General features: G+C 44.4%; 1 protein-coding gene across 1 annotated transcript in view; it reads left to right on the top strand.

Annotated features, from left to right (window-relative positions):
* Window positions 1-26,672, top strand: part of LOC130488990 (zinc finger CCCH-type antiviral protein 1-like) — a 38,849-nt gene that overhangs the window by 5,739 nt on the left and 6,438 nt on the right. The window contains exons 2-9 of the mRNA XM_056862692.1: window positions 11,086-11,218; window positions 12,842-13,094; window positions 13,487-13,621; window positions 17,549-17,653; window positions 19,361-19,484; window positions 24,808-24,976; window positions 25,517-25,637; window positions 26,291-26,384. Coding sequence (XP_056718670.1) covers window positions 11,086-11,218; window positions 12,842-13,094; window positions 13,487-13,621; window positions 17,549-17,653; window positions 19,361-19,484; window positions 24,808-24,976; window positions 25,517-25,637; window positions 26,291-26,384 — 1,134 coding nt within the window. The remainder of the gene's footprint in view (window positions 1-11,085; window positions 11,219-12,841; window positions 13,095-13,486; window positions 13,622-17,548; window positions 17,654-19,360; window positions 19,485-24,807; window positions 24,977-25,516; window positions 25,638-26,290; window positions 26,385-26,672) is intronic.

Genomic DNA, 26,672 nt, shown 5'->3' with positions numbered 1-26,672 from the left:
ATTAAATGAAGAAAAATAAAAAATATATAAAAAAACAGGCGCTGTCAGGCTGAGTTGGAGGTGACTGGAAACTCTGAAGATAATTTGGTTAAACTGAGTATATGCCTTTCTGTAACAGTATTTCTCTGAGAACGCTGTGATGTTTCAGTACTGTTTGACCAACAGCTCTTTTATTAATTCATTTATTTATTTACTTCATTTATACTCCGCCTTTCTCATCAAAGGGTACCCAGTGCTGCTTCTACATCATTCTCCTCTCCTCTGTTTTATCCTCACAACAGCCCTGTGAGGTAGATTAGACTTGGAGCACGTGACGGACCCAAGGTTCCCCAGCGAGCTTCCATGGCAGAGCAAGGATTCGAATCTGGCTCTCCCAGATCCTAGTCCGATACTGTTACCACTACACCACACTGGCTCCCAAACACAAGAGTTATATACTACTAAGAAAAAATTAAACAACTCAATTTCTTCTTTGGTAGTTCTTGCTTCCGGTGCCTCAATTGTTATAAATATTATGACACTTTTTGCTTCGGTGCCTCAGTTGTTATAAATATTATGACTCTTCATGACAACATATTATTTTTAATACACACTAAAATGGAGAGGCAATGAACCCCCAAAACATACAGGCATCAGTTACGGAGACTGGCAGGACTAGTTCCTTTTTGAATGTCTCCCAGACTGCTTGGTACCCAAGAACTGAATGGGAAAGTGAGAAGCATACAGACTTTCTGCTTGAACAAGAATCAAAACCGAAGGCAAACACAGCTCTGTGACAAAGCCCCTGTTCTCTTGAAGACAAAAATGGAAGCTGAAGTAAGGTTCTGCTGATGGAAGCAGATTCTCAGCGGTTGCCAGGAATATACGCCCATTAGATCTGTCTGAAAAAAAAGTGAATGGTCCGTCATACATCTTATTAGGACCAACTAAAATAATCTCCCAATTAGTGCCCAAGGTTCAAGTTCTCTAGAGCTCATCAGGCTGGATGTTAAAAAATGGAAAAGCTTTTTTGTAAATTAAAAATGTATTCAGTAAAAGATAAGTCGATTACAAAGCTTTACACATTTGTCTCCAATTCTAATAGCAAGTCGTATAGACGTTACTAAGTTCATTTCACCATGCTAGTCAGAATACCGGTAACATTCCATTTATCAAACTTTTGGAACTTTTATCATGCAACGTGCAAGTTTAGTTTACTTAGCTACGTATTCCTTTAGATTCTCCGACCGCTCCTCTTTATTTGGAATTAGATTCCATTTCCAGTATCTGGCAAAAACTAATCTTGTAGAGGTTATGGCATTTAAAAGGAAGTCTGCATGCTTTAACAAGAAACGTTTGTGGAGGGAAAGGTAACTTTTCACCTATTCCTTGAGCAATAGCTCTAGAATAAATCATATTCCAATATTCTTCCACGAAAGGGCTTTTAAACACGCAAAGCTTAGGCAGGTCAGTGGTGATGTTGTGTCACCTGCTTACATTTCCAGGGAGCTGTGAGCAATGAGGCTAGTTTTCTAATTGTGTGGCGTCTGAACAACTGCTGATTTTGTATCCGGTATTGCAAATACACTGTAGTGTTGTGATCATTCACGTTTCTTGTTTCGGCAACACTTAAAAAAGGAAGAATGTCGGTTTGAGGATTATGCCATCCTCCCCACACATATCTCACAGTCCCTGTGCAGATGACAAAAGCCGCACAACTGATCTACTCACAGGCAAAACTGGAGTGTCTGTGTACTCAGGGGACCCCCCACACACACTGCAGAAAAACATGACTCTGCAATTTATCCAATAGAAAGAAGCACCCAAACCAGTCTGATAAGGACTGACAGTGGTGTACAGAGGGGTCAAGGAAAAACATGGGCAGGGGGTGGGGGGGAGAAAACAGCCTGTTTAATCCTCTAGGGGGAATTATTCATAGTAACATAGAGTTGGAAGGGGTCGTACAGGCCATCTAGCCCAACCCCCTGCTCAATGCTGGATCATCCTAGAGCAGTGGTTCCCAAAGTGGGTAGTACCACCCCCTGGGGGGCGGTGGGATTACCTAGGGGGCACTAAGAGGCAAGGGGGCAGCAGGGGGGAGCTAGAGGTGGGCCCCTTCAACTGTGCCGTCGGATAGGGTAAGGCGTGGGGTTTAGTTTCTGGAACCAAGGGGGCGGTGGCCCGAAAAGTTTGGGAACCACTGGCCTAGAGCATCCCTGACAAGTGCTTGTCCAGCCTCTGCTTAAAGACCGCTAGTGAGGGAGAGGAGTAAGACTGAACCCTTGGAGGTCTGTTTGCAGATTTATCCGTCCATTTCATGATTGGAAGATTGATATTTCGTGTGTATTAACAACGGACAAGCTGAAGAAGGATCTTCAAAACGCACTTAATTATCTAGAATTCGCATTCCTGCTCCGTTGGACCTGACGCTTCATACGGGCTGTGTGCTTCTACTTTGCTATGCACACATGTTGTGGATTGGACTTCTTGTCTTCTATTGTTAGATTTGTGTTATTTGTGACACTTGTATATACCGCTGGTTTTTACACTTGATTGGATTTGTATTTACACTTGTGGATTCCCATTGGCATTATGTAAGGTTTTTGTATGTTATATATTTTGCTACAATTTGAGCCTCCGTGCTGCTTTGTATTCTGTTTACCACCTGGAGGTTGACAACCCTAACTCCAATGGGACTGAAGAATCACCTCGGAATACCACTGGTAGGGAGGCAACAGCGGGGAAGGACTTCACCTCTATATTCTGCTTGTTAAAATCCACAAATGCCTAGTATCTATCCTGTTTGGCTATTGTCTTTTAAGTTGAGCATGGTAGCAAACCATAGCCTGATCTAGCAATTGGCCAGGCTGCCTCATAGCTAAGACTGTCACTGGGTGTTGGGGCCACATCCTTGACTTTTGCCCAGGGCCCCAGACTGTCCCTGGCAGGAGGGTATTAGCTTAGGGCTCAACACAGCCCTCTGTCCTTTGTCTCTGTGTACAATGCACATACCCCTGGGTGGAGGCATAAGTGAGCCTCCTCTAGTAAGGAAGGGCTGAAGAGCTGTGCTCAATGGCTAGTGTAAGGGGGCAGTGCAACATTGATAGGTTCTCAGGTCCCTTTTCACCACGGTGGGAGGTTTTTGGGGCAGAGCCTGAGGAGGGTGGGGTTTGGGCAGGGGAGAGATTGGTGAACTGATCTCTGTAGGCTGGAGATCAGTGGTAATAGCAGGAGATCTCCAGCTAGCACCTGGAGGTTTGACAAGTACTTATGCCCGTTTCATTTGTATAGCTCATAGCAGCTTTAACAGTGTAATCTGCAATTCTGTAAGTACAAATTGATTTTTGGTGTAGTCTGGAATTGTTACATGGTTTTGCACTAATTTAGTGTATGTTGGCAGCATGTACTGCAATTAACTGTCTCTATCTGTGGAATATTTATTGCACTAATGAAATATATTTGAATGATAATTCACAGTGGGTAGCTGTGTTAGTCTGTCTGCAGTAGTAGAAAAGAGCAAGAGTCCAGTAGCACCTTAAAGACTAACAAAAATATTTTCTGGCAGGGTATGAGCTTTCTTGAGCCACAGATCACTATCTGAAGAAGTGAGCTGTGGCTCACGAAAGCTCATACCCTGCCAGAAAATATTTTTGTTAGTCTTTAAGGTGCTACTGGACTCTTGCTCTTTTCTATACTTGAATGAATGATTGATATTGTGTTACACATAGGAATATTTAATGCACTTAAAAATTTACATGATTTATACTAATGGAGTGATTGTTATTACATTGAAGGAATTATAGTGAATTTATTCCATTACTTTGGAGCCTTTTGCTGTATCATTTTCTAGTATTTATACATTGCAGCATAGGTATTACTTTTGTTGCTAGCACCTGGAGGTTGGCAACCCTAATCATTGATCCTCTCCTAAATACTGTAACAGTGGCCCAAAAGATCTCCCGGTAATAATTGGCATCCAGACTGCTAGGGAAGCTGGGGGAAGGAATGTCTACCTAGATACAGGCTTGCTCTCTGTGTGCTTTAAGTAAGTGGGTTAAGAGTCATGGAGTGTCAGAGTGACCGATAAACAACGATAGGAGAAACTGGATGAAACTGCAACTGTACTGAGTCGCCTTTCTGTCTGTAATACAATCAGATATGCATAACTTGTTGATGCATCGTCATAACTTGAATTTGGATAAATATCTCTTCCCCAGTATAATCGGGACTCAGAGATTTCTGCCCATGAGGGCCTCTGGGTCGCAGCTGCCAGAATAAACTGTTTTCTTGATATAACAGTTCGGGTTTCTATTTCCCCCACGAACCTCTGGTTTACCATATCAATACATAGCTGTGTCCTGTGGAGCATGCCCTTTTTAAATTTTGCTAATGTTTTTACTCCACCTTTCAGCCCAGAAAGGGACTGCCAAAGCAGCCTAACAATTGCAAGTTGATAATTCACAGTGGGTAGCCATGTTAGTCTGTTTGCAGTAGTCAAAAAGGGCAAGAGTCCAGTAGCACCTTAAAGACTAACAAAAATATTTTCTGGTAGGATATGAGCTTTCGTGAGCCACAGCTCACTTCTTCAGATACAGCTAGAATGTGAATCCATCTGTCTTTAAGTAGAGGAGAGTGAATTCAGACAAGCATGTAAATGTTAACAGTATGTCAATGTGAATAGCAGGCGTGATGGGATTAGGTGTGGTATGCAGAAGAGTCTGTGATGTCCAGGGGAGAGATGGGCGTGGAGAAATCAGCATTGGTAATGGGCCATGAATGCAAGGTCTTTATTCAGCCCAGGTAAATGCATTGACTTTAGTTTGAATATCAACTGTAATTCAGCAGTTTCTCCTTCCAATCTCCCTTTAAAATTCCTTTGTAAGTTGAGCACAGTTTAAAATACCAGTGGGAAAGAAATGCAGATGCTAACCATAAAAAGAGGAAGGCTTGGCCTCAGCCATCCAACCAAGGCAAACCAGCCAGCCTGAATGGCCTCCCGGTTATCCTGGCGAGCTGCCTTCCTTGTCTGTAGTTTGATGGGGTGGGGCTGTAGAGTTTGCCTTTAGTTTCGATTCTCCTTCCAAGCCGAAGGGAGGAAGGTGCAGCCTGATGTGCTCCGGTTCATAACTCAGAGCTCCTTCGGCCAGAAGTGGACGGGCTGCAAGAGGGAGGATGTGCGACCCTGCCGTGTGCAGCTTCATCACCAAGATCCTGTGTGCTCAAGGGGGGGCCGTCGACTCCAAGGAGCTCCCCCAGCACTTGCAGCTGCCGGCGCAGCAGCTGGAGCAGATCCTCAAGGATGCAGGGGCCGAGCGCTTCTTGGTCAGCCCGCAGGACCAGTCCTGCCCGGTGCTGGCGGTGGCTGCGGTGAGGCTGTGCCTAAGGAATGAGTGTGATGGGGAGTGCGAGCAGCTGCACATCTGCAGGAACTACATCAGGGGCAGATGCCACAGGCCTACCTGGGGCAGAGGGTGAGTGGAAAGGAAGGAGGAAGGGGGGGGTTGTTGGTTCCAAACCAGCTGTTGACCCAGAGGGATGGTTGCTGGGTCGGGCAGGGAGCAAAGGCTTGGGAGCCACCGCCCAGGCAAGTAGAGGCCATTCTTATCCCACTGGAAGCTCAGTGCTTGTTTATTCAGGGGAGGGGGGTAAGAGAGAGAACAGCTTAATGTTTTGTCAAGTTAATGTTGCAAGCCAGTGTGGTACAGTGTTTCGACTTTTTCTCAGCCTTCTTGCCCTTGCGGAACCCTTGCAATCATATTCATGTCTCCGGGAACCCCCACATGCGATTACGTGAATGCACTTTCAATCCACTTTGAAGCTGGATCTTACTGTGTGAAATGGCAAAAACCACTTGATCGTTCAAGTGCATTGAAAGTGCATTATTTGGCATGTGGGCAAGTGCCCATAACGATTAGCCTATGCATCACTATTTCTCGCGGGACCCCTAGCGATTTCCCCACGGAACCCCAACACTGGTTTAAGTATCAAGACTCGTATCTGGGAGATCTGCTCTCAGTCTAACTGATCTCGCAAGGTGGTTGTGAGGATAACACGGAAGAGAATGACGTGGTAAGTTGGTTTGGTTCCCCGATGGTGCAAAAAGTGTGTATGGGGGGGGGAGTCAATATCTAAATAAATATACAGTGGGTAGCCGTGTTAGTCTGTCTGCAGTAGTAGAAAAGAGTAAGAGTCCAGTAGCACCTTAAAGACTAACAAAAATATTTTCTGGCAGGGGATGAGCTTTCGTGAGCACAGCTCACGTCTTCAGATACCAGGTACCTGAAGAAGCGAGCTGTGGCTCACGAAAGCTCATCCCCTACCAGAAAATGTTTTTGTTAGTCTTTAAGGTGTTACTGGACTCTTGCCCTTGTCTTTTCCAGTGACTCTTGTCACCTGAAGGTATCTGAAGAAGTGAGCTGTGGCTCAAGAAAGCTCATACCCTGCCAGAAAATATTTTTGTTAGTCTTTAAGGTGCTACTGGGCTCTTGCTCTTTTCTACTAAATAAATATAAAATGTGAAGAGTGTTGTGCACTCATGAGCCCCACAGCATATTTTGAGGGGAAATCGTTTGTTCTTAGATTTTAGCCCTATCCAAACTTCAATAAGCAGGAGTCTTCTAGCACAACCTTCGTGGCCTGGAGCCCACAATGAAGAAAAGAAGGGGGCCGCACCAGGGCAAAACAAAGGCAAGGAAACCAATGGTGCAGAGGGAAATGAATTCTTTAATAATTTTTTGCAAACCCTATGTGTTTTCTTGTGGTTTTGTCAGGGGAAATATTTCAGATTCTTTTTAGTAATGTTTAGTAATGCATGCATGGGGACTCCACTAAACAGAATCTGAAAGACTCGAAATTGTTAAATAATTTGTTTCCCTCTGCACCATTTGTCTCCTTAAGAACATAAGAAAAGCCCTGCTGGATCAGGCCAAGGCCCATCAAGTCCAGCAGTCTGTTCCCACAGTGGCCAACCAGGTGCCTCTAGGAAGCCCACAAACAAAGTGTCAAATACTTGAGGTATGCATTCACTATAGGTATGAGGTTATGACGAAAAAATGTTATATATCACCATGGAATGCAGAAGCAAAAAAGTTATAAATGGCTATGGAATTCAGGAAGTACAAAGAAGCATATGATTAAGTGACATTCAAATGCAATGAAGAAGAATACTGATTATTTACAATAGCAGTAATTAATTTACTTTAATTTAATTAATTTACAATAGCAGTGATTATTTACAATAGCACCATTTCCCACTGCTCTTGCTAAGTTTGTGGGAAATGGTATCAAGCTTCTTTAATTCAACAGTTTCAGGCTGAAGTCTCCACTCGACTCCTCTAGAGTTGCTTCCAAGTGTACGTTCTCCCAGCCTTGTGCTGGATTCTCGCTTTGAAATGTGAACTAATTTTGAAATACAATTGTGTATGTGATTGCATTCTGGAAGGGTAGCCTTGTTCAGTCTGTTGCAGCAAAAAAAGAAAAAAATATATAAAGTCACATGGCAAGGAAAAAGTTCTCATGGGTTAGAGCCTACATGAAGCAGACTAGTAAGATAGTTGCAAAGGACACGCTGGTGCACGTGGGGGAAGCGGAGGCACTCCGTGGGGCCTATTTCTTCTCAGAATGCAAGTGTTGTAATCCAACACCTAAAGCCATCAAACTGTGAGCCTGCCACCGTCCTACCTCAAAAGCTGACACAACAGGGTCTTAAGATCTAGACCTGAAATATTAGCTTTTTTGCCTCCTTAATTTTTTTTTTTAATTTTTGGAACATCTGCCTGATGAAGCATTCTGTAGGCCTGGAAAGCTTGCACAGTCTTTTGTGTCATTTTGGGTTGGCCTCAATAAAAGGTATTACATGAGTGGATGTTTTTTTTTCCTGGTCAGAGTAGCTGTGACATACCAAAGTGAGTAGTGAAGGTATTAATGGGGTGTGGAGGAAACAGTTATGGGTAACCACGTAACTGTATCGTAGCGAAAGTAAACAGAACTCTTGTGGTGCTTTAAAGGCAAACAAGATTTTATCCGAGCATGTATGGTTCCAGGGTAGAGGTAGAATAAGTCCGCCAACTTCATTATTGACATCTCCAGTTAACACTTATTGTGATAACAGGACACGGATGAAAAGTAATTATATAACTTATAAGCATATTGATGAATAAACAAGGAAAACTAAGATCTTGGCAAACATTTGGAGATGAAGTAGAAAAGAGTTCAGTAGCACCTTAAAGACTAACAAAATTTGTGGCAAGGTATGAGCTTTCGTGAGCCACAGCTCACTTCTTCAGTTAATGATAAGGGAAAGAATATTCCATGGTTGTTATATCATCAAAATTTGAGAGAACAACTAATAAAAGAAGGTAGACAAGCAAGAAAGACTGCTTTTGAATAACTAAGTACTTTTTTATTTTTATTTTTCCATATAATGAAAAATGGGGAAAAGGGGGTTTCAGCATTAGAAATAAGGGGGGGAGAATAAAAATAGAATCAAACAGATTACATTGCCATGCTTATTCAACACAGTTATACAAACAAGTTGACAAAATCATCTTGGTGTGCGATCTGTGCTAAAAAAAATAACGTTTTGTATTTAGGCAGTCCAATGCTGCACGGAGAAAAGCGGCATTTTGCAAACCTATAAAAATTATAGTCTCTATTTGTGTTTGCATAATTTCTTTTCGTTTTCTTCTGTATTTTTGCTGTTTTGCATCTTTATTTACAGTTTGCTTTTCTGGCTAAGACTGATTTAATTTATTTTTACTGTTCATGGAGAGGGTGAGGACGGTGACAGCCCTCCCTCAACCACTGAAAATCGTGTTCATCCACCATTTTGAATTTTGAGATTTCAGCAGGTTTTGCCCATACAATTTCATGTCTATCATAGCTATTCAGGACTAGAAACTTGTGTTGATAAATGAACACTGAGATTCTTAAGAAACGAACAGTGTAATCGTATGCAAAATGACTCCAGTCTAAGCCCATTGAAATGAATGGGTTTAGACTGCAGTAACTCTCTTTAGGATTTTATTGTAAATTATATGCCCACTACCACACTACCTTTTCCTGTGATTTCATGTAATATACTGTATTCAACTCCTCGCATATCCTGCAATTGATGTTTCAGTCTTTAAGGGTCCACGGGCATCTTAATTCCTTTCTGAGTTGAGATGCTGTTAAGTTTGCCACACAAGAATGGTCTGAAAATGAAAAGTGCGGGGAAAAGATTGCCAAGGCACCAAATCTTGTGCCAGTGTTGCCTGAGATAAGACAGGAGAGCCATTTCAGATTGCTGGGCATGCCTACACCAGATGTCCAGATCTACACCAGATCTGACTGTCTGGGTGGGGCCTTAGATTTTTTTCAGGGTGGATAAAAATCTGCTTTTTAAAAAAAAAATTAAAAAATCAGATTTTAAAAACTTTAATTTAAATTGGATTTATAAATAAAATGCTTTTGGAGGAAAAATTATGTAAAGATAGTTTAAATAGTTTCCTATTTAATATGCATTATAGTCCAAAGGTTATTTGTCATGAAATGATTAGTTTTTAATTATTTACTTGAGTCGGTATATTCATGTAATGTTTAATTTTTTTGGTAAATGAATTCCATTAATCCATTCACAATGTTATACTCTTCCCAAGGTTTCTGTAAGATTATTTTCAGCAGTTTTTCTGTCTAGAAGGTATTACCACAGATGTTTGGTTTTGCAGTTCTCAAAATTTTGTGTGTATAGAATGGTCACTAAAAATAGGTGTGTGTTAATCCTTGATGATGCAGATATATATTAAAAATTTCATTTTAGTGTTAGTTTGACACTGTTCGGATCTGAATTGGCTGTATGAACAGTATCATTAAAGTATTATAAAAGTATCATAAAATAGGCATGCGGTTCCTCCCAAATTCTCCTTTTCAGCAGACTTTGTTGACAGTTTGCCTGGATAAACACAGCAGAATTTGTTGCAAGGAGCAAAATTTCAACATCTTTTGGCCTTGTTTTTAACTCAGTTCAGCTATTGATTCATACCATTCAATTCCCACAACTATTCCCTGTACCAAACCTGCCATAAGTAGAATTTAACTGATGCATTGAAGGTCATCTGTTTTGGCCTGATTTTGCCTGTATTCTTTGAGATGTCAAAATAGACCTCTCCTGCCCGGGTAAACATTAAACTTTCACTATTGTTTGTTTACAAAGGTCTCTGTGTGTTTTCTGATCTCCAGCAAAATGCTGTCGAACCAAAGTCCAAAATCTCTCCCTCTTCAATATATATCCTGAATTGAAATCTCAGCATAGCAGAAGCGGGAAGTCCCCAGCGATTCTTTATTTCCTAGCAAACTGTATGTCAACATATGTGTGTGTGTGTAAGAAGGGCCTGTATATTGCAACCCTGGTGCCGTGCAGCTCTTTGCTTACGCACAGAAACATTGTGTCTCTCTCCCTGTGGGGTCCTTATCAATAAAGGCCCGGCCATGTGTTGCCAGGCTTAGAGGGCAAATGTTGCCTGTATCTCAACAACATCCCCCAGGTGAAGCACTTCCTTCCTGCAGCATGCAAATGCCAACCATTCAATGCACTGAGAATAATTGAGGCAGTTCAAACTGGGACACCCTTGGAAAGGGGAGGGCACTATCCCTGGTCCTTCGTTGCTGCTCAATCCTGCCACTACTTTCATAGCTCTGGTTCGTTGTTTGCAGGTCTCTGCCTTGAACTCTGAGTGGTGGTGGCGGCGGCCGTTTTTAATTCATTCTAGAGTAGCGTTTCTCAACCTTTTTACCCTTGCAGAACCCTTGAAATAATATTCGTGTCTCAGGGAACCCCTACATATGATTACATATGGTTTACATATGATTAGCCTATTCATCACTATTTCTCGTGGAACCCTAGGTTTCCGGGGAACCCTGGTTAAGAAACTGCTCTAGAGAGTGACGGGATTTTGGAACCGACCTTATGTTTGGTTAAATATTACGTTCCTCCAAGGAAATGAGGATGGATTTTGAAGCACAGAAGAGGGGAGGGTGGAGGAGGTTTGCTCTCCGCACGCCTAGTCATGGCATAATGCAGACATTTTTGCTAGTTTGTGATTTCCTCTCATTCCCCTTCATTCTCAGGGCCTGTAAGTATTCTCATGATATCTTCTCGGAGAAGAACCGTAGCGTCTTGAAGAGCCATGAACTCTCTGGCCTCAATGAGGATGAGCTGCGTGTTCTGCTGCTCCAGAACGATCCTTTTCTGTTGACTGATGTGAGTTGTGTTGATCCTATAGCACTGTTTAGATATGTCAACTGAGGGGTCTCTTATCACAGGGTGAGCCAGCATGGTGTAAGTGAGCCAGCGTGGTTTGGGGTTAGGAGCGGTGGACTCTAATCTGGAGAACCGGGTTTGATTCCCCACTCCACCACATGAGCGGTGGACACTAATCCAGTGAACTGGATTTGTTTCCCCACTCCTCCACATGAAGCTGGCTGGGTGACCTTGGGCTAGTCACAATTTTCTCCGAACTCTCAGCCCCACCTACATCACAAGGTGTTTGTTGTGGGGAGAGGAAGGGAAGGAGATTGTAAGATGGTTTTATTCTCCTTAAAAGGTAGAGCAAATTGGCATATAAAAACCAACTCTTAGTTAGCCATAGCAGAGCCATAAGAGGGGTGTTTTTAAACAGGGTACGGCAAGTCAATGAGACAGAACTAATAAGCTTCTGTCCTGCCTAAGCTGACCATGGTAACAGATCTGTGATGGTAGCTTTTCATGATCTTGGAATCACGCTGTAGATATAAAGATGGCTTGAATTCAGCGTTTGCGGCAGTTCACAGTATGGAGAGGAGATGCATGTAGCAAAGATCTTTCTCAGCTTGTGTACAAGTGGATAGCTTGTTTGAATGATCCCTCATCGGGGAAGGGAGCTGCTTTTATATAAAAAATTGGAGCGGAGTTCAGCTTACCCTTCTACCATGCTACTTTTATGCGTGTTTTTCATATGTAGGTAATTCATACATGAATTGCCACCACCCTGTGGTTTGACATCGTACAGTCCAGAAAATGTTTCACTGCTTGATTCTGCTGAATAAATTGGTTCTGTCTGGGATCTCTATCAGCTGGAGAGAAGTTGTAATAGCGGGAGATCTCCTGCTACTACCTGGAGGTTACAGTAATACAAAACACCTGTGCCAGAATTAACGTAGTTAAAGAGATTGGCAGCACGGAGGCTCAATAATACAAAAACACATTGGTATATTCATATAAATTATAATGAGAGCATTACTTCATGCAAACAATGAAAATAACTACTACAAGCATAAATATCGAGTTCTCAAATTCCATACAACAAATTCAAAAACAACAACATACAATCCTCAATGGCGAGGAACTTCAAAGTGAGCGGGAGACGCCCGTCCCTAAAACGAATATAAATACAGATAGTCCAAAAATCAAAGTTAGGTCCAAAGGTTCAATGAATCAAGGAGAACGTGTGGCTAGTCGTTGGTGCACGTTTCAAGGCTTTCATCAGCTCCAATAAACAATGTTTTCTAAATTTTTACAAAGCAACCACAGGCTTCTGTATCCATGGTAAAGATTAGCCGGTTGTCCAATCGACCCTCAGCTGTGGAAAAAGCACGAATAACATACGGGAAAGTCAGGAAAGGGAAGGGAAAGTCAGGGTTTTCTGGCCATTTTAAAAGGGAGTTTGGTGAGAATGGTAGGAGGTCTTAGGTAGAGAGGGGAATGCTAGTAATGCTAGGGTCGCAACATCAGACATAAAATAGGTGCGAATAATGTTAAATTTACTTTCCCTGTGTGTAGCTTAACGTCATGCAACATGATCTAGAGGGAAATCCCTCCATGTCTTCTCCTTCTATCCTGTTCCAGGTTTGTAATTTGTACAATAAAGGCGACGGAAATTGCCCCCAACAAGATGACTGCAACAGACTTCATGTTTGCCGATTCTTTCTCAGAGGAACTTGTCGTTTCCCCAAATGCAAGAGGTCTCACAAGCTTTTGGAGCCAAATGCACTTAAGCTGCTGCTTGCAGAAGGGGTGGATGATAAGATGGCTTGGAATATTCAGACCATCTGTGCCCACAAAACTGCTGAATTGGCCAAGGAATTACCACCGCAAAAAAGTGAGTATTGATGCCTTGCGAGCAGGTGGAGCTGACTGTGTCCCACTCCTGCAGTCTGGTTTGCAGAAGTACCCTTTCTTAACCTCTGTTGCCAAATGTGTTCTTCTTCCTTTTAGTGCGTAACTTGAACCCCCCAACTGCTACAAGTGGAGAGAAAAAGAAAACAAGTGTTGTAATTCAGGGAGAATACAGACCGCCACCTACTCTTCCATTCACTTTCATGAAGCAGAATATTCAGCAAGGTGAGCCAGCTTACCTTGCAACTTAGAACCCAAGATAACGTCTGTGTCCCCATGGCAAAGGTTGGCATTCATCCTCTCCAGATGGAGGGCTGAGGTATAGACCTAACTTGGACCGTGGAATTCACTTTTAGTTTTATTTTTATTGAACAGTGCCTTCCTCGAACCCCACAACTGCTACAAGTGGAGAGAAACAGAAAACAAGTGTTGTAATCCAGGAAGAATACAGACCGTCACCTAATCAAGATTCTCTTCCATTTGTTTCAGTGAACTGGGGTATTCAGCAAGGTGAACCAACTTACTTTGCAATATAGAGCCCAAGATAATTTCTGTGTCCCCAAACGGAGGGCTGAGCCATAGTCCTCACTTGTACCGTGGGATTCACTTTTAGTTTTGTTTTTGTTGAACAGTCTGTGTTGACTTCTACATTGCAGTGACCGTCCAGAATTTAGTGAATAGTCGCATATTTTTCAGCAAGCTGATGATTCCAGATGCATTTTGTGAAATTAGATGTAATTTCGCCATTCTTGAGATGCGCAGAAGTGAATGCCGACAATCTGTTTTAGTTGACTGTTGGTATTTACTGGGATGTATCAATATTTTCAGATATTCGCAGAATTTGCCTGGGAGTGATAAGAATCCTGCTTCACTGTTGACTATTTCCATATTTACTTGTTTTGTTTTTCGTTTATTTATTCTCCTTTTAGGTTGCGTTCTCCATTCAGAGGTTTCGGAGGAGACTCGCAAATAATAATATTGAAACAATGATTGTCATAAAATATAAAAATCAAAAATAGCAGCCATCAAAAAATTAAAACAAATAAACAGCAGTTCAGTATCACTAAAATCATGGTACTAAGCAAAAAGCTAAAAATAATAATGAAGTACAAAATATATACGTAATAGCAGCCTAAAGCCATTTTCCCCTACATGATATAATCATATATTTTTAAAACAAATCTAAAAGAGAGTACAACAAACTCCATCAGATGTCTGGGGTAAATTTTAAGGAGTATTAAGCTGGCATTGGAAACATAACTGTCTCAGTGCAAACCAAAGAATTGTGGGGATGGCAGTCCACAGCCCCCTGCCTCTTGTGTCCACACATCATATATCAGAAGATGGTGCTACACTGTGCAGGGCCGTCAGAGGTAATCTTACCAATCAAGCGGGTATATCTTTTCATTGATCTCATGTGGAAGCAGCGGCTCCCAGCTGGTATATGGCAAGCAAGATAATGACCAGCACTTTGAAGGGTGCCCAGAAATGAGCTGGCAACTAGTGTGCATTTTGTAGCACTGCCAAGATGAATGTTCTGTAATTTACATCTGTCCTCAACCTTGCCGCCCCAGTTGGGACCAATTGAAACTTTGGACAGTCTTCAAGGGCAGCCCTACACAAAGTGTATTGCAGTGTTCTAACCTACAAGTGAGCTTTGGATATTGTCCAAATTATCTTTCTTGAGGAAGGGTCACAGCTGGTAACAAACTGAAAATTTGCTCAAGACAGCATGCATCACAGAGGAACTTGAGTGGAGCAAGTTCACTACTTGTGAGAAAATGTCCACCTCATGACTGCTGGCTAATGGCTTGCCACCTGTCTCCCCATGGCCTCAGACTGGGAGGGGCTTCCCCATCCATCCCCTTTCTGCAACTCCTGCCCAGCACAGCCAAACGTGGGAACCTGAAAGAGTCTTCGCCAACCACCTTTCCATTCCTTTTAAAGCAAGTGGAGCATGATGCTCATGTTCTCTGGAATCTTCTGGCCTCCTGCAAGATTATCTGCTCTGTCAGGAGATCACAGGCAGAAACTTTGGCCAGAGCACTGTCATATGATGTGAGTGTGCCAACCAAGCTGGCACCTCATTTCCTGTAGCTTCCCACCAGGGATCCATCCAGCGTATCTTCTGGACCACCTCTCCCGTTATGTTCCCCAGAGAACATTGCATTCCGCAAATAACAATCTCCCGGTGGTCCCTGGTCCAAAACCTATCCATCTGTCCTTGACCAGGGCCAGGTCTTTTTTGGCTTTGACCCCAGCCTTGTGGAATTCTGTCAAATGAGATGAGGGCCCTGCGGAACCTAGCACAGTTCCACTGGGTTTGCAAGACGAAGGCTTGCAGTTGAGGACAGCAACAGTTCTTAGCTGGCATCCCCTTCCCCCTTCTTCTCCCCTCCCTCTTTTCCCTTTTCCCTCCCCTCCTTTCCCCCCCTTTCCCATCCATTAACATCTAGTGGCTCCCCACGCTGGGTACGAATCATAAATCAATCCATCATCTGGAACCCACAATCGGGGCACCATTGTTTATTAATAATTTAATGTTTAATTATATATATGTATTTATGGTTTTAATTGTAATAATTTTATACAGTTAACTGCCCTGAGCCCAGCTTTAGTTGGGAAGGATAAAAATATAATAGATAAACTAAAAAAATTGGCATGATAACAGATTAAAATATTTAAAACAATTAAAACATTGGGCAGGAAAGAGGGATCACTGAAGGAACGCTATGCTAAACAAAAAGGTCTTCACCCGCTGTCAGGAGATGACAACAGAAGGGGACAGGCAATTCTGCTTGGGGAGAGATTTCCAGAATATTGGTGCCACTACTGAGAAGTCCCTCTCCCAAGTTGCCACCAGCCTAATCTCAGAAGGTGAAGGCACCCAAAGCAGGGCCTCCAAAGATGACTACAGTGGTCAGATTCCCCACCCCACCCCAAGATTATTATGTCAGTTTAGCTTGTCATGGTTTCCCCCAAGTATCTTGGGAATTGTGCTTTGGTGATTTTGCTAAGAATTCTCTGCTAGAGGTTCCTGATGTCCCCATTCTCATAACCAGATAATCGTGGCTCCCAGGGTTCCTCTTTTAGTCTTTCCCCTTCCCTTTCTTTCTACTTCTCCCTCCAGGAGATGGGGATCTCATTACGGGTCCCGTCTGTTTCAGGTAAACTTTCGACTCCGTGGTGGGTCATGACCTGCCAGTGAAAATCAGCGCTCTGCTTAAAGCATTCTTGTGCTGTCAAGTAGGATTAACCCCACATAACCATAACTGGCATTGGTTTGAAGTCCTGAACTGGGGGACCGTCTAGCTCAGTGATGGCGAACCTTTTAGAGACTGAGTGCCCAAACTGTAACCAAAAACCCACTTATTTATCGCCGAGTGCCAATGCGGCAATTTAACCTGAATACCACCCCCAGAGGGGGCCCAGAGGGAGAGGCTAGGGTTGCCAAGTTCCTCTTCGCCATGAGTGGGAGGTTTTTGGGGTGGCGCCTGAGGAGGGCGGGGTTTGGGGAAGGACTTCAGTGCCATAGAGTCCAATTGCCAAAGTGGCAATTTTTTCCAGGGGAACTGATCTCTATTGGTTGGAGATCACCTGTAATAGCAGATCTCCAGCTAGTACCTGGAAATTGGCAACTAGTTCCTTAGTGTTTTCTCTCTACATATCAAGACAAATGGAAAGGTGTTTGGAGGATAGCTTGTGGGCACTTCAAAGGTGGAATAGGACTGCACGCCCCTCCGCCCGCACAGACCCAGAGGGCGCCGGAGAAGCTGCTGGAGGGAAAGAAGGAAGGAAGGAAAGAAGGGAAGGGAGGGAGGGAGAGAAAGAAAGAAAAAGAGAGAGAAAGGGAGAAAGAAAAGGAGCAAGGGAGAGAAAGAAAAGGACAGAGGGAGACAGAAAAAGAAAGAGGCCATTTATGCATGGGAGGTTTTGCCTTGGATTTGCCACTCGGTGGGGCGCGGCAGCAGGCTTGTGAGAGGCGAGCAGGGTGGGGCAGAGGGCGCCTCCTTCGCACCCACCGACCAGCCATGCCCCTCCGCCCGCACAGGCCCAGAGGGCACCGGAGAAGCCGCCGGCCATGCCGAGTGTGGGCGCCCGGCTTCTGTTCCCCGCTCTCCCACCCGCCTGGCTGGCCGCGCACGCTCCAGCGGCGGCAATGGCGGCAGCTTCTGTGGGAGAGTCCGGGGGCCACCGCCAATCATGTCGGAGGTTCCCCACCCCTGGGCTACAGCCTCCCCCATCCGGGGTGGGGCAGAGCCGGAAAGACCAGTGGCTTGGAGGAACCGTGCGTGCCGGCAGAAAGGGCTACGCGTGCCGGAAGTGGCACCCGTGCCATAGGTTCGCCAACACGGGTCTAGCTGCTGCCTGATTGGGCCCACAGCCCTCATTTGGCTTTTCTTGGTAATTAATTGATTTATTTCTTTTCTCCTACAGGTGTAAAAGCCGCTCCTCCTCCTCCTAAACCTCCCCAGAAAGAAGAGAAAAAGAAAAGTGATGAGATCTGTCTGTTCTACGTCTGGCAGTTCTGCAAACAGAAAAGTAAGCCCAACAGAGAAAGTTAGGGCAGACTCTCCATCTAGGCTGCTTAGGAGTAATGCCCCCTTAGCACGCTTGCTCCACGTCGTTCACCTTTCCTGTGTCTCCTTGTCCCTCGTCCAAGGAAACAGTGTTGGAAGCAGCAGCAGGGAGGAGGTGGGCAGAGGACCCCACAAACAGTAGGGGAATGGGAAAAAGCTGGGATGGGGGGGCTAGAGCTCCCCATTTCCACTCCCCCAGTTAAATTAAGCAGCCATGCGATTGGCATTTCATCAAGGGCTATTTCAGCCACGGGTTTGGAAGCAGATTACAGCCCAACATTAGTGCACTTGTTCTTCTCATACTTTTGCGGCTTAGTACCGGAGGGGTGAGAGCCAGCGTGGCGTAGTGGTTACGGTGTCGGACTAGGATCTGGGAAACCCAGGTTCGAATCTCCACTCTGCCATGAAAGCTTTCTGGATGACTTTGGGCCAGTCAGCCTTGACTCTGTCAAGTATTTGAATGGGAGAGCTCTGAGGAATACCAGGGGTGTGACACGGAGGCAGGCAATGGCAAACCACCTCCGAACGTCTTGTCTTGAAAACCCTACAGGGTTGCCATAAGTCAGCTGGGACTTCACAGCAAAACACACACATACCAGATTATTATTAAATATTTACTTGAGGATAAAGATGTCAACATTTCCTGCACAGTGGCAACGTTTTGTTTCATTGCCACTACAGTGCGGAGAGCTCTGGTTAGCATATCCAAATTGTAATTCTGGCTCTGTATTGATCAATTGTAACGATGTTTTATCTGCTGGTCAAATAAATAAACTGAACACCCACCAGAGGGTGCCATCTTTTTCTGGACATGCCCAGATGTCACCAAAAATCTAGCACGAAAACATACATATTGAGATCAGCCACGGGGTGTGACATCTTGATGGTAAACACTTCCAAAGAAACCAGTTCTGAGGGAAGGGGTGTGTGTTTTTCCTGTTGCTGAGTTTGTGAACTTTCCAGATCTCGGTCTCCATGACCATGGTGGGAAGCTGCAAGGGTGCTGCCTTTGTCCCGTTTCCCAGGCAAACAAGCTTGTGAGGCGTGCCTCGTAGTTAAAGGCCGTTCTCTGCTGCTGAGCAAGCGGAACCACACATGGGATGGAATAAGGGACTGTGGCTGCTCCTGGACTTCTCAGAGTGGGAAGATGCCTGAAGCAGATGGAGTGTGTGCTAGGATAAAAGCTGAATTTGCTGGTATATTTGTTGGACGTGTATTTTTCTGCACATGCACAACCACATATATCCGTCCACTTGCCTTTATTGCCTTTGGCAAGTAAAAATTACCTCCAGACCAGCCAAAACGTTTTAGGGCAGTGAGTAGCAGGAAACTTTTCTGAACCAATGTGCAAAGTGTATGTCTGTGTATACTAGTAACACTGCCGATGTATGCACTTTTGAACGCACCCTAAAACTGCCTGGTAAACTATATGTTGGACAATTTATAGGTATATGAACTTTAACTTATAAATCAGTGCTTGATCAATTTCTCCTGCTCTTTGGCCCTATAAATCAGTGATAGATCATTTTTTCCCTGCTCTTTGGACCTATTAGAGCCTGTCTATTGATTTCATCAGAAAACACCAGACCAGTCTGACGTGGCCACCCAAGGTGGGGGTGAGGAATTTACACTCAGCTTCTGTTTGTCTTTCCTGTTACTTACTCTGCAGCTAACTGTGACATGATCCATTACCATCTGCCTTATCGATGGCAAGTGTACACTGGAACCGCCTGGAATGACTGTTCCCAAATGGAGGAAATTGAAAAAGCGTACTGTGATCCCTCCATTACAAGGTATAAAGACAATCTCTCCTTCCCTAGGAAAAGCTCTGTTTGTGGCATTGCTCGAAGCACAACTCGGCTTTCTCTGTGCGAACCTCATTCCCTTTTCTAAAGCGAGATGGCAACAATGAGCTTTCTCCACTGGCTGCCTTCCTCAGTCCCATGCGTATTGCTGCAGCTTCCCCAGAAGATGGCTCTTGTGTTTTAAAAACACGAACACCGCATCCTCCTCTTTCATTCTTGGGAACTGGATTAAAAGTTGTTTATAAGTCTCTGTGACCCCTGAGTACAGATATAGCAGGATGATTACCATAAGTCTATCCACCTTAGATTGGGATCTATACCCATGATGCTTTTGAGTGGCAGGACTTTAAGGGTGCAGCTTTTAACAGGATCCTTAACAGAAAGATAGAGTCTTAATTATCCTTTGTAATGTTTACCTGTAAGCTGAGCCCAAGGGTGAAGGCAGCCATTGGGAGAGACGGTGTTAATTTTTAAGACGGTTATCGCTTCCCCCAAAGCAGAAGCCCTTCAGGGTCTTCCCCGTGACCAGCTGCTTTGTGTGTGTGTGTGTTAAGTGCTGTCAAGTCGCTTCCGACTCATGGCGACCCTATGAATGAAAGTCCTCCAAAATGTCCTATCTTTGACAGCCTTGCTCAGATCTTGCAAATTGAAGGCTGTGGCTTCCTTTATTGAGTCAATCCATCTCTTGTTGGGTCTTTCTCTTTTCCTGCTGCCCTCAACTTTTCCTATCATGACGGTCTTTTCCAGTGACTCTTGTCGTCTCATGACGTGACCAAAATACGACAGCTTCAGTTTAGTCATTTTAGCTTCTAGGATCAGTTCAGGCTTGATTTGATCTATAACCCACTGATTTGTTTTTTTGGCAGTCCACGGAATCCGTAACACTCTCCTCCAACACCACATTTCAAAGGAATCTATTTTCTTCCTATCAGCTTTCTTCACTGTCCAGCTTTCACACCCATACATAGTAATAGGGAATATGATGGCATGAATGCTTTGTGCCAGCAGTAAATCTAAGAATTCTCTTTTCCTTGCAGTCACATTCTGACTGCCTGTCGCCAGCCACAAAACATTTAGTGTTGTTGCTCAATGCGCTTTTCAGTTGCTGTTTTTTAATTCTTCCGTTTCCACAGCTGAAAAGAGCAAGAGTCCAGTAGCACCTTAAAGACTAACACAATTTCTGGCAGGGGTATGAGCTTTTGTGAGCCACAGCTCACTTCTTCAGGTACTGCTCGAATGTGATTTCATCTGTCCTTATGTAGGGAAGAGTGAATTAGACCCACAATGGCAATAGTGTGTAAATGTCAAAAGCAAGTAAATGACATTAGCAGGTGTGGTTGGATTAGGTGTGATATGCAGAGGGATAGTAGGCGTGGAGAAATTTCTGCACCTGTCAAGGATAAAAAGGGCAAGAGTCCAGTAGCACCTTAAAGACTAACAAAAATATATTATTGTCAAGGATAAAGGCATTGTTAAAAAAAAATCTGGGATTGGGTCCAGTCAAACTACCAGATGTAAAACCACATGCCTTCAGGGGTAGTAGTGAAGGTGATTCTAAGTAAACAAACAGCAGCAGGCCCTGCCCCATTGCAGCGTTTACTAGGCAGATTATATTTATGGAGTGGTTTGCCATTGCCTTCCCCAGCTGCACTTTACCCTCAGCAAACCTTACACTTTACCCCCAGCAAGCTGGGTACTCATTTTTCCGACCTCGGAAGAATGGAAGGCTGAGTCGATCTTGAGCCGGCTACCTGAAATAAACTTCCGTGGGGATCGAACTCAGGTCGTGAGCAAAGCTTTGGACTGCAGTACTGCAGCTTACCACTCTGCGCCACAGGGCTCTTTTATGAATAACTATTGGTTTATTTCATTTTTTATCTCATCCTTCCTTCAAGGAGCTTTGGGTGTGAGCCATGGCTACCCCCTTCCCTTTATCTTCACAACAACCCTGTGAGGTTGCTAAAATATGGTGACGGGATCGAGGTCAGCTGTAAGGTGTGTCTCCCCTCGGACAGAGTCCCTGCAGGACCCTCAGTGCTGCAAGGACTGCTCAGCTCTTTCCTGGGTTGCTTTAATGTTCCACTCCACTCCTGTGTGGCCAAGAACCAGTAATAGGCCTCTCTTCTATGCATTTGCCTCTGCGAAACCATCTAAACTACCCTCATAATCCAAAATTGTGGTCATGCATTCTGTCAGTTAATTGTACAGTTTGTGAAAGAACACTTCCTTCTGCTGTTCTTTGCCTGCTACCAGTCCTGCTTTTGGAGTGGAAGAAAAGACTCCTAACAGCAGTCTTAAAAAGAAGAAGAGTTGGTTTTTATACCCTGCTTTTCTCTACCATGAGGAGTCTCAAAGCGGCTTACAATCTCCTTCCCTTCCCCTCCCTACAACAAACACCTTGTGAGGTAGGTGTGGCTGAGAGAGTTCTGAGAGAACTGTGACTACCCCAAGGTCACCCAGAAGGCTTCATGGGGAGGAGTGGGGAATCAAGCCCTGTTCTCCAGGTTATAGTCCACTGCTCTTAACCACTACGCCATGCTGTATCTCAGAAGCATAGCCAGTTTCCTAAATCTTTTTTTTTTAAATAAATTGTATTTACTACAAGCCCACTGGCATCTTGGCAGCCTGTAAGGTTTTTAACTGAGCCAGGGGTATGAACCCAGAGTGGGGATCCGAAGCTGGGTTTCCCAGATCCTAGTCCGACACCTTAACCGCTACATCACGATGGCTTTCTCTTGCCTGTGTAAATATGTATTTTGTTCATTCATGCATACTATTAAAGGTGTGATAGAAGCACGACTCTGATTCTGCATTATGGGCATTCATAAAGTCACTTTACAAAGCAAAGGGGCATCCTCGGAAGGACCTGTTACTATGTCAGACATTGCTGTCTTAACTGGTCCAGGTATCAGGACTTCCTTTCCTACTCATGGAGCATGCAGGCATATGACTGCGGGGTCTGGTGCCTTGCCCAGCCCTCTGTTCTGGTGTTGTGTCCTTGGCAGTCAGTAGTTGTCCTTTGTTTCTCCCAGATGCTATCCAGTCTAAGGTAACTTTCATCAGGGCGAAGCATGAGGTATGTCTAGGGTTGCCAGCTCTGGGTTGGGAAATACCTGGAGATTTGGGGGGAGGGGAGTCTACGGACAGCGAGGTTTGGGGAGGGGCAGGACCTCAACGGGGTATAATGGCATAGAGTCCACAATCCAAAGTATCTGGGGAAACTGATCTCTATTGCCTGGAGATCAGTTTTCATTTCGGGAGATCTCTGGGCCCACCTGGAGGATGGCAACCCTAGGTACATCAATACTGAGGCTGAGCACAGTCTATATTTGTTTTAACAAAGGAGTTAGGAGGGGTGCAGAACATATTTCTGATGTTAAATAAATTGATCATATTATGGTCTGCTAACTTGCAGTTTAGACCAGTCCCCCCTGGATCCTGTTGACATTCTCCAATATCTCCCCCCACCCCCAAACCTGGTTTTGGGCCCTGACAACACAGAGCTTCACATCCAACTTTGGACGCAAGAAAGTCAAAGGTGTCCCTTCCGCTTTCGAGTGTTTGAATGAGCACGATATCTCGGCTGTTCGCTCGACAACCCTGTATGGTAGTCTAGTCCCATTATCTCCTGAGATTGCAGGTGTAGGGAGAAGGTGAAAAAACAGTAGCTTGGCTACATCAGGGATATGAGCAGAAGATAAAACACAGTCCTGACATGGAGAGCTGGCCTGCTTCCAGAAGACTTCCTAGTGACTGGTACTTCCTAGTGAGATTCTTGCAAAGAATGTTGTATTTGGTCTGATCCTGCTAGGTGTTTGCTGTGTTCTTAATAAATAATGCTTACTGGTTAGCACACTAGGAAAAGGTCTTCTTGTTTTGCTTTGTGGAACTATTTTATGGCAGCCATCTTACAGGAACCAGGGGCATCCTGGCTCTCAGCTCATATTTTGAGACTTCATTTGGGGCCACGTGTAATTTTCCCCTGAGGTTCGTTCGTTCTCTCTTTCTTTTTCTCCCTCTCGCAATCATAGCACAGATAAGGTGTCCCCAGGCACTCCCAACTGTGCAACGCCTTTGCTGCTTTGCATGGCATCTCCTTAGTAGCCAGTTTTCCACAGCTGCTCCTTCAGCTGGACACCTCCTTGTATGGAAAAAAAAATGAAGTGCCCGTGGATCCATATATTTTCTGTGACCGTAGAGGAGACCTGCAGCTGGCATGAGGGGGATCTGGAAAACACTGCCCTTTCCTGGTGACTACCAGTGCTGCAGGGTTTCAGCTTTCTTCCGGTAATTCAAGGGGGTTACTGCAGCCAGCTGAGCCTCCAGGAGCTAGAACCCCAGCCCTGATGGAACCAGAGGCCACCCTTGTGTCTGCTAGTGTGTGCTGAGTCCCCATCCACTCCTTGATGAAAACAGGGCCTTGGCGAAGGCATGGGAGGAGGAGCAAGAAGCAGAGCAAAGGAAAAAGCAGCTTTCTAAAGATCTGTATCTTACAATAGGAGGGGACGGGCGATGGTTCTGATCAGGGATTTAAACTTATCTGTCTGAGTCAAAACCCCTATATGATCAAGCATCATTTTTCTGCCTACAACCCTGACATTGACCTAGTGAATGGCATTGGAAAATATCCTTTGGAACAATGGGCAAGGGGCCCCAGCCTCTTCCCCAGCTGTTCCAGAATGCTACAAATCACCCCCTTCCAAACACTCGTCTCCTTCCACATGTCTCCTTCCCTCTAGAATCTCACATAAGATGTTGGGTTCCTCCTGCCCAGCAAGAATTCTCCACCAGAAAAACTACTCTGAACCCACAACTCTAATGCTTGGAGTAAGGAGCAAATTTTGCCCACTCTTGACCGAAATCAAGTTATTCAGTACTGTATGATTCAATGGGGTCTTCTGACAATTGGGCCATCCTTACTAGGCAAGTCCTGCTCCCGGGGTCTTGGTGTGTGTGTGTGTGTGTGTGTGTGTGTGTGTGTGTGTGTGTGTGTATGGAAGGAAGATGAGTCCTTTACAGATTAGAAGAGATGAGGTTTGTTCTTCATAATATTGTCGAAGGCTTTCACGGTCAGAGTTCATTGGTTCTTGTAGGTTATCCGGGCTGTGTAACCGTGGTCTGGGAATTTTCTTTCCTGACGTTTCGCCAGCAACTGTGGCAGGCATCTTCAGAGTAGTAACACTGAAGGACAGTGTCTCTCAGTGTCAAGGGTGTAGGAAGAGTAATATATAGTCAGAAAGGGGTTGGGTTTGAGCTGAGTATTCATAGTTGAAGCCTGTTCATTGGCAATCTCTCTCTTTCATTCTCGCAGTCTTCCAAAGCTGAACATCAATTTCAGCACCATGATGTCTTACTTTAATCCAGTTCGACGTCAGTCCACACCATCATCTGTCACCAAACCTGCTAGATTTGTCTTCACAACCAAGTGGCTGTGGTACTGGAAGAATGACCAGGGCAAGTGGATTGAATATGGTGAACAGGTGAGTGGGCCGCTTGTTAGTCTTCCGATACACTGAAGAGCGGCTCCTTCCCTCATACGTGAGCCTTTTCAGATATTGTCTTCTAGGAGGCCACCTCAGTCACAGAAAGTATCTCAGATTCTTCTGTGCCCTCTCTTCTCCTTATGAGGTGAAGGTAACTTATAACCTAGCCTGTAGTGCATTGATTGCCCTGACCTGGATGGCCCAAGCTAGCCTGATCTTGTCAGATATCAGAAGCTAAGCAGGGTCAGCCCTGGTTAATGCTTGGATGGGAGACTACCAAGGAATACCAAGGTTGCTACGCAGAGGTACAGTGCTGTACCAGTAATGCCTCACTGTTTCTAGAATCAGTGTTAGTGCATTTTTGTACTGTTTTGTTACAAGGAAATTAAAGTAGTGCCATAAATCCGTGTGGAACGAAGGAAAGGGTCTTCCCGCTCTTGCTAAACTAGACCACTGAAGCAGATCTGCCGTACTTGCAAATGACCAAAGGAAATATTATTTCCGACAGTTTGAACCGTTTCGTGTTTCCCCTCCTAGGATGGACAGCGCCAAGGCTCCACGTTAACTTCTGACGATCTGGAAAATGTGTTCTTGTCACAGCCAGAGGGCAGTTTCCAGTTCCAAGCAGGCTCCCAAACTTACGAAATGAACTTTAAAGGTAATGTGCTGGCTCGCCCCAGTAGACAGTGGTGTGTTCACAGTTCCTGTAGGCCAGACTTCCTCAATATCCTGTCATGTCAGGACCAGGAATACCCGTTTAATTTACAATTTGTGCATCAATGCAGGTTTGCAAGGGTGCATAAGGAAACGTTCTGGTTACCTGCCTCAGTACCTGGAATTCCCTTCCCATGAAGTTGTAAGTCCCTTTCTGGTGGAATAGCCTCTCAAATGAGACCAGGGCCCTGCGGGACCTTAGGGATTTCTGCAGGGCCTGCAAGACAGAGCTATTCCACCAGGACTATGGTTAAGGCCAGCTACGGTTTCTTTCTATCAATTCTAGCCTCCCTAACCTGCACCCCCCCTCGAACTGTTCTATCTTTGGGGATGTGGCCTATATATCACTTCAGTTGCGCCTTTTTGGATAATATATTATTGCTTATTGATTGTACAGGCAGGTTTTTAACATTGTTTTAACTGTTTTATTGTGGCCAGGGAAAGGAGGGGGGTGTAAAGCGAAAAGTGAGTCCAGTCGATGTAGTTGTAAGGATTGAGATTAACGTGTTGTCCCATGAGGCAGTTTTATCAGCTTCGGTGAATAAACCAAATAAATTCGTTTGCACCCTTTTGATGGAACATGCATCTTTTTTCAAGACATGATCCAGAAAAATTTGAACTACCAAACTCGGAGAGAAGTCCGGAGGCGCCCAAAATATGTTTCCCCTGAAGATGTGAAGAAAAAGAAAGGGTATAACATCAACGTTTATCTTTTCAGGGTCTTTTGCAGACCATTCCTTGTATGAAATAGTGTGTATTGAGGAGTGAGCTACATGTGACGTTGACTTATCCAAGCTTATAGCTTACTGATCACTCCAGAAATAAGTTGGGTCATTTTTGTATCAGTTTTATTTCTAGGGTTGCCACCCTCCAGGTAATAGCTGGAGATCTCCTACTATTACAACTGACCTCCAGCTGATAGAGATCAGTTCACCTGGAGAAAATGGCTGCTTTGGCCATTGGACTCTATGGCATTGGA

This window comes from Euleptes europaea, chromosome 17, assembly GCF_029931775.1.
Source record: "Euleptes europaea isolate rEulEur1 chromosome 17, rEulEur1.hap1, whole genome shotgun sequence".
Classification (NCBI taxonomy): Eukaryota; Metazoa; Chordata; class Lepidosauria; order Squamata; family Sphaerodactylidae; genus Euleptes; species Euleptes europaea.
Note: the sequence above shows the minus strand (reverse complement) of the source record. Positions and strands in the feature narration are given on the sequence as shown.